The 7,854-nt window shown below is 61.1% G+C and overlaps 1 protein-coding gene across 1 annotated transcript in view; it reads left to right on the top strand.

Annotated features, from left to right (window-relative positions):
- The window catches only part of TMEM88B (transmembrane protein 88B), a 2,173-nt gene extending 1,982 nt beyond the window's left edge, over nucleotides 1-191 (top strand). The window contains exon 3 of the mRNA XM_008578164.1: nucleotides 37-191. Within this exon, the coding sequence (XP_008576386.1) occupies nucleotides 37-191 (155 nt within the window). The remainder of the gene's footprint in view (nucleotides 1-36) is intronic.
- The last annotated feature ends 7,663 nt before the right edge of the window (nucleotides 192-7,854 follow it).

Genomic DNA, 7,854 nt, shown 5'->3' with positions numbered 1-7,854 from the left:
CCTCCCCGCCCCTCCAGACCCTCCCCGCCCCCGCAGACCCTTCCCGGCTGCGGAGCGGCTGGGAGCGCCCAGGGAGGAGGGAGGCGGCCCTCGGGGAAGGGGTGCCAGGGGAGTCCTGCACTCGCAAAGGCAGCACCTGTGTCCCCATGCGTGGTCAGCCAGCGGGCCTCCAGCCAGTTCCAGGGCGGTGAGGCTTGCTTGGGAGACATCCACACTCCATCCCATGGCTCTGGAAGGTTGGCGTGGCCCGCGGCAGCAGGGCTCAGGCTGTGCCCAGGGTCAGGACAGCCTGTGACCGAGGTCGGGGCTCAGCCGGTTGCCAGGGTAGGGGCTCAGCCTGTGACCAGGGTCAGGACAGCCTGTGACCGAGGTTCCCGTCTAGACTGGCACCAGAATAAGCTCCAAGTGCTCTCTTTGGGTAATTTTTAAGACCTTCTCTGTCTTGGCATTCTACAGTTTTACCAGCGTATATCTAAGTGTGGGTGTGTATCTAAGTAGCAGTGCGCCACTGGGCTGGCCCTTTTTTGCCCTTTTTGAGACCGGCCGCACCGCGTTCAGCCAGTGAGCTCACTGGTCATCCCTATATAGGATCCGAAACCACGGCGGGAGCGCTGCTGCGCTCCCAGCACCACGCTCTCCCGAGTGCACCACGGGCTCGGCCCTGTGTTTCCTTTTTCTATGGATTCATACATTTCATCAGTTCCGGAAAACTCTCAGCCTTTATCTCTGCAGTGTTGCCTCTTGTTCACCGTCCGTGCTCTCCGGTCGTTCTCTTTTACCTCCCATGTCAGGTCACTGCTTTTTCTTGCTTTTCCTCTCCTGTCTCTCTGTGCTGCATTCTGGACAATGTCTCCAACTCTCCCTTCTGGTCCCGGTCCTCTAATTCATTCCCTGCGTCTACTCTGAACAACTCACCCACTTAATTTTAGGTTATTATGTTATCATATCTAAAAGTTATATTTAGGGGCCGGCCCGGTGGCGCACTGTTACAGTGCGGGGCTTGGGAAGCGCGGCGGCGCTCCCGCCGAGGGTTCGGATCCCACATACAGACCGGCCGCTCACTGGCTGAGCGAGGCGCGGGAGCAACGCCGAGGGTTGCGATCCCGTTGCCAGTCCCGGTCCGGTATGGGCGCGAAACTGAGGGTTGCAATCCGTTGCCGGACACGGAAAAAGACAAAAAAGGGAAAAAAAAGTTATATTTAGTTCTTTTTCAGTCTCATCACATTATTATTATTATTTTTTTTTTTTAAAGATGACCAGTAAGGGGATCTTAACCCTTGACTTGGTGTTGTCAGCACCACGCTCTCCAAAGTGAGCTAACCGACCATCCCTATATAGGATCCGAACCCGCGGCCTTGGTGTTGTCAGCACCGCACTCTCCTGAGTGAGCCACGGGCCGGCCCTCATCTCATTATTTTTAATGGTGCACACTCACTTTTTTGGGTTCCAGCTTTAATTTCTTAAACACTTCATATATAGTTATTTTATATTCTGCACCGAATAATTCCAATTTCCTAGCCTTTGTGGGGTCTAAATATGTTGTTCGTTATTTCTGCTGATTATCATTAATGGTGCATTGTTTCTTTGAACATTCGGTAATTTTTTAAACTTATCAATTCATCTCAATGACAATTCTGAGGTTCTACCTTGGGGACACTTCCTTTCAGAGAAGATTCCCCTTTGGGAGGCGTGACCAACCGGGGCCTCCCTTGAGGTCCTTGAGGGTCCTGATTGAGTAGCCCTCTGTGCAGAGCACCCACCCATGCTTCCCTGATGGCAGCCTGGGTCCCCGCCGTGTCCTGAGAATCCTGCTTTCCCACCTGCTTCCCGTTATCAACCTGAGTTTCTGCTCACTGTGTTCTATTTCTTTTTTGTTTTTTTACTACTTATTATTTTGGGCGGGGGAGCTTGAAGATATTTACTTCCTTACAAATTCAGAAGTGTATTAAAATTGTGTGCTCATTGTAACTCATCCAGAATGTAGCTGTAGCTGAAAGGCCTCTTAAAGGATATATGACCATATGACCAGCAGGGTTCAGCCTGCGACCAGGCTTGGGGCTCAATCTGTGGCCTTGAGCACAGCCCGGTGTGTGGCTGGGTCAGGTGCGGCAGGAGTCTTGGGTTTTCCGGCGTGGATCTGCGTCCAGCGCAGATGCCTTTCATGGTCAGATGAGAGCCGGGCGTGTCTCCAGGCTGCCAAGGAGAGCTTCCCTTGGGCTGAGGCCGCCTTCCTTCCCCTTCTGCCCCAGGCTGGGCAGGCTCTGGCCACCACCAGAGGTTGAGGATGAAGATTCTCCTGGGAAACCCTTGGCCGGGATCTGCCTGGCCCTGGATCATCAAAACAACAGCTGGGCCCAGCGGGGGTGGGGAGGGAGGCAGTGGGAGAGGCTCCCCCGGCTGAGCTGCGCTGCGCTGGGCGCGGAGCTGTGTCCTCGCAGCGGCCTGAGGCAGCCTGTTTCCTAAAGGTGCTTCCCAGCTTCCCAGGCCCGCCCTGAGGCCCCCGCACGGCCTCTAGCTGGCCCCGGGGTGTCAGCGGCAGGACGGTGGGCGACCTGCCTGGCTGGCTCACAGAGGAACACCTGCGGGATGCTGGCGGGCGGCCTGCCAAGGGCCCTAGGGGTCTGCTCCTAGAGAGACGGGAGAGCAGCTTGGAGAACAGGAGGCTGGCCAGCTGGCAGGGACACAGGACAGAGGCACGGCGGGAAAGCGGAGGCTGCGTGCTGGGGGCCAGGAACTGACCTGCCAGAGAGCCAGAAACAGGTCCCAGGGCCCTGGGGGGCCCGGAGGACCCTCGGTTCTTCCGGCACTGTCCTCTCTTGGCCTCTTTCCTGTCTCCTGAGTGGTCTTCTTTATTTGCCACCGTCTGGGCAGGCTCCTGGGAGGACGGAGTGGCATGGAATGAGGGGGAGGTAGGTGCCCTGGCCCTGCAGCCACAAGGCTCTCCCTCCTCTGAGGCCTGGGGTTCCAGCCCCTGCCCGTCTTGACTGTGCTTCTGCTCACCTCCCACAGCCTCTTTCCCTGCCAGCCTCTCTCTTCCCAGCCTCTCTGCCTCCCTCTCTCCATGGGACCAGGGCCCCAAACTTCTCAAGGCAGAGAAGCCAAGCCACTGGGCAGCTGGCTGGAGATTTCCACCTTGGGGGACGCAGGCTCTTTCCCCAGTGGCTGAGGCGCCTGCCCTGTGAGAGGGATGCATGCATGTGCATGTGTGTGTCTTCTCTGCCTGCTTCCCCCTCATGCCGCAGGAGGGAGACACTGTCCCCACCCCACAGGTGAAGAGACAGCTCAGGGAAGTTCCTCAGGGAGGTCATTTATTCATTCACGAAGCATTTCCGGGTAGTCAGGTGTCTGCAGGCACACCCCCGGATGAGTGAGCAGCTGGGAGGGCCCCAAGGATTTCGCCAGCTCTGTCCCCTGGCCTGTGCTCTGGTGGTGGGAGGCCTGCCCCCACCCAGGCATGTGGGCTGGGCACAGCAGGAACTGAGCTGGGGGGGGTGGGCTGGGTAGGAACAGGCAGAGCCTGGCACACGGTCTTGGGGCTAAGGCGCCTCCTGCTGCCACTGGGCCCCCCACTGTGGCAAGTCCCCACCAGGCACTGTCATAGGTCTGTGCCTCCCTACTCTATTGTTCCCCATCCAGGCCCCTGGGAGCCTCAGGAGTGCCCAGGGGCTGCTGCCGAGCCTGCCTGGACCCTACTTGGGAATGGGGAAGGGCACAGTGGTCACCTTTTTATAGCAGGGGGGACTGGAGCTAGGGATCCCACCTCAGAAAGGGCACCACGGTTCAGTCAGTGGCACAGGCTGAAAACCCAGGAACGTTCTGGGCCCCTGTCTTTCTCTCTGGCTCCCACCCCTGCCCCGTGGGCTCTGCGTGTGATGGCTGCTTACCTGGGCGACTCCCTCAAGGCCTGGTACGGTCCCCCACCCTGCTTCTGCACAGCCTTCTCCCAGCACTGAGAATCCCATCCGCCTCCCCTGTGGCCTGAAGGCCCTGCAGCACACCCTGCCCTCTCTGTGCCCTGGCCCAGGCCCTCTTACTGCCCTCACACACGCACAGCCTCCCGGGGTCTTGGCACTGCTGTCCCTCTGCCTGGAAGCGCTTCCTTCTGGAGTGCCTGCCTTCAACACTGCTTACCCCCTGGTCTCCCACGCGCCATCCACCCGGGGCCTTGGTGTTATCAGCACCGCACTCTCCCGAGTGAGCCACGGGCCGGCCCAGCAGGGTATGATTTTAAAGGCTAACATTCTCCCTGCCTTTCGTTTGTCACGACAGGTCCTATGGTCATTTATGAATTATGTTGACTTCCCCTTTGGATTTCTTGAGAGGAAGAGGTTTGCTGAACACCGGGAACTTCCTTACTTCTGTCCCAAGGACGGTTTTTAGGTTTGTTCTACACTGGAGTGGAAAGAGACATCGCCCCAATTTGGCCACAGGAAGCATTTTTGTCCATGCGCTTCGTCGACTTGAATCACATTCACTTTATGGTCACGTTTGCTCTGGCAGCCATTCCCCCCTTAACCCACTCACTTTGCCACCAACCCACTCTTCTTTCTTTTCTTTTCTTTTCTTTTTTTTCTAAAAAGATGACCGGTAAGGGGATCTTTACCCTTGACTTGGTGTCGTCAGCACCACGCTCAGCCAGTGAGCGAACCGGCCATCCGTATATGGGATCCGAACCCGTGGCCTTGGTGTTATCAGCACCGCACTCTCCCGAGTGAGCCACGGGCCGGCCCGATGTGCATCTTTGCTAGCATGGCCACTGCCTGTTCCCCTCCTAGCCTGGCAGTGCTGGGAGGACAGGGGCTCTGCCCGGTGCCTGCGTGTCACCAGTGCAGAGGCTGGTGTGTAGCCAGGCCCAGCACAGAGATGACCAACAGAAGGATGCAGATGGGGTGTCACCCACCCCCCACCCAGGCCACCCAAATGCCCGGGTGTCTTCCTGCCACCCTAGCTGTCACTGGCAGGGGGACTGGGTGGGGTCAGCTCCGGGACCAAAGGGGGCAGGCCTGGGCTCCTGAGGAGACAGACAGGACCCCAGACACTCAGGACCAGTCCTCAGGCCCTAGCATGTCCCCAACCCCAGATGGGCAGGTTGGGACTACAAGTTGGGTGGGCAGCAGGAAGGAGCTGCTGGATCTGCTGCTCTCCGCTGCCCCCTGCCTCTGTCCCACTTGTTGTGGGGTGGGGTTCCGGTGCTTAGGCCCACCCACACCCCTGCCCCAGACCCGCGGCGCCATCCCACTGCTTCCTGTGTCTGTGTCCCTGGCGTATGCGTGGGTGCATGTGGGAGATGCGAACAACATGAAGACTGCACCACACAGGCGCAGGGTGGGGGCCCAGGCTGCGCTGCCCCCAGCTGGGGTCAGAGGGCCCAAGAGCTGCCCTTTTCCTTGGGGTCAAAAATGACCACAGCGAGCTGGGACAAAAGGCCCTTCTTCTTCTTTGTAGAAGCCTGGATTGTGTGGAGGAGGGAGCATTCTCGCCGACCCGGGGCGGGGACGGGCGTGCCGGCTGAGAGCAGTGTCCGGGGGGTTTCCCGGAATCGCTCACCTGTCTGCAGACAGGGCAGGCCAGCTCCGGCACTCCCGACTAGGGCCAAGGCCATGGGGACGGGCTGCCGCAGCCACAGGGGCTGCTCCTCCATCTCGGGTCCCTAGGCCACCAGGATGCAGGGGCTGCATCTGGGGGAGGCAGAGGGCTGGGGCCAGGGCCTTGCCGTGATCTGGCCTGAGCCCCGGTGTCCTTGCCTCTGTCACATCTCTGCCTGCTCGCCCTTAGGCCTGTCTCCCTTTGACGATGAAGCTTCCGGCTCATTATGTTGCTGCTTCCTCTGTCGTCTGCCTCAAGCCCAGCCCTGGCCATGGCCCTGGCCCTGACTGCAGCACCCCTGGCTGACCCCCGTTCTTCCTGGTGCCCTCTGCCTGTCCGTGTGTCTCCTCTGGGGATGGGGACAGTAAAGGACACGGGGATGAGACTTGCAATGCTGCCCAGCACGGATGGGGGAGCAGAGCAGGTGGAAAGGGTCTCGCAGGGTCGGGCAGGAGGTCAGTGGGAGCAGCGGGAATGACGGGGCAGAGCTCAGAGCGGCCGCCCGCGCCTGCTCCCTCCGATGCGGATGCGGATGCGGAGGCCGGAGGGCGGACACACGGCCGAGGAGACCCACTCACTCCTTCCAGAAGGGACGGAAACTTCCCTGCCAGCCCCGCAGGCTCAAGTGTGACTGTGGGCTCGAGAAGTGTGGGGACAAGCAGGGGACTGGCTGTGAGGAACTGCCTGCCCACGGGGCGGGTCCACCGCGGCCCGAGCCCCTGCCCAGCAAGGGGAGGATGAAGCGTGCACCTGGGGTGCTCCTGCCGCAGGCCCCCTCGGCCCGCGCGGGGTCCCCTGGCGCCCAGCTGCCGTGCTTGTCCTCCAGCTCCGCTCACAGCGCCCGTGTCCACTGCAGTCCTCGTGGGCTGGGGCTGGGGCCAGGTGAGGCCCCTCTGGGCGCACGGCCGGGGTGTCGGGGGCCCACGCCCACGGCTCCCCTCACGGGGCCTGGCGGAAGCGCCAGGCAGCTTCTGGTCTCGGCCGAGGCCTGAGGTCTGTGGAGCTGAGCCAGCACCACCACTGCCAAGATTCCCGGCAAGGGGGTGGGGGGTGGCGGCAGGGACACAGTTCTTGCTTGTTCCTGCCCCAGCTCCTCAGGCTCAGCTGGGCCACTTCCTTTTTTAGGCAAAGTCTCGAGCTCCAGACGTCTCATGGCCCCACGATGTCTCACCTGCCAGAAAGGGAGGAAGGAAAAGCATTGAGTCCCATCCGTCCTCCCTGCTGAGCATCCTCCCGGGAGGGTGGGAAGGGAGGGGACATCCTGGCAGACACCCCCCACGTCATGCGTGCCTATGTGTGCCCTACCCCGCAGCTCCAAGGGGAGGAGGGGCTGGGAGAGGGCCATGGGTACCCCACGGGAAGCCTCCTAGGGGAGCAGGGTCGGGGCGCTCCTGAACCTCAGCCCCAGCCCAGGGGCACACTCCCTGCCCAGCCTCACCTGAGGGCTCGGAATCTGCCAAAGAGGCCAAGTGCCCCTTGGGACATCCCCTGTAAACAGTCGCCTCTGGTCTGGGCCTAGCTAAAATCCCAGGACCCAAGAGCTCCTGACTTACCGGTGGGCCCCTGGGGGGTTGGTGCTTAGTCCTGGAGTTTGACCTGGGCCTGGGTCCTGGGCCCCTCACTGGGCAGTATGTACGTGGACAGCAGTAGGCCTAGTGTGGTCACACTGGCAGCGGCCGAACCAACCATCTCCCACCCCTACACCTCTTCCTCCAAGAAGCCTGGGTGGGGTGGGGGCTTTGCATCCCCTAAGAAACTTCCCCTCAAGATTCTGTCCCCTCCCAAGGCACTGTGTCATTTCTAGGTCTGACCCTGGCCCTTCCAATCGCTGCTAGTCAGCCATTGGGGATGCATATCCCAGCCCCCCAAGTCATCTACCCCTCCTCCAGCCCTGTAGCCAAGGCGAAGAAGCCAGGGCCTGCATCTTATTGGGGGTAGGGTGTTGTTCTCGGGGTCCCCCAACCTCACCCCCTGGGCCCGGAGTCACGGGCAGTGCTGGGCATGTGGACGACCGAGCCTGGCGACTCCCTGCTTGGCTCTGGAGTTGGGGGCAGTAGGGGGTGGAGAGGGCGGACTCCACGGCGCACAGCCCGGGAGGGGGGACCGGGGGTCTGCGTGAGTGCATGCCCGAGCGCGCGCGCCTCGCTCCTGTCCCAGTTCGTGCCGCGTGTCACCACGTGTCTGGGTCCGCTCGTGCGCGCGCTTCTCCGGAGTCTGCGCGCGGCGGCGTGTGCACGCGCGGCGAGTACGTGCGGCGGGGGGCGGGGG

This window comes from Galeopterus variegatus, unplaced genomic scaffold (assembly GCF_000696425.1).
Source record: "Galeopterus variegatus unplaced genomic scaffold, G_variegatus-3.0.2 Scaffold1637, whole genome shotgun sequence".
NCBI lineage: Eukaryota > Metazoa > Chordata > Mammalia > Dermoptera > Cynocephalidae > Galeopterus > Galeopterus variegatus.
The sequence above is the reverse complement of the archived record's forward strand: the minus strand, read 5'-3'. Positions and strand labels throughout refer to the sequence as shown.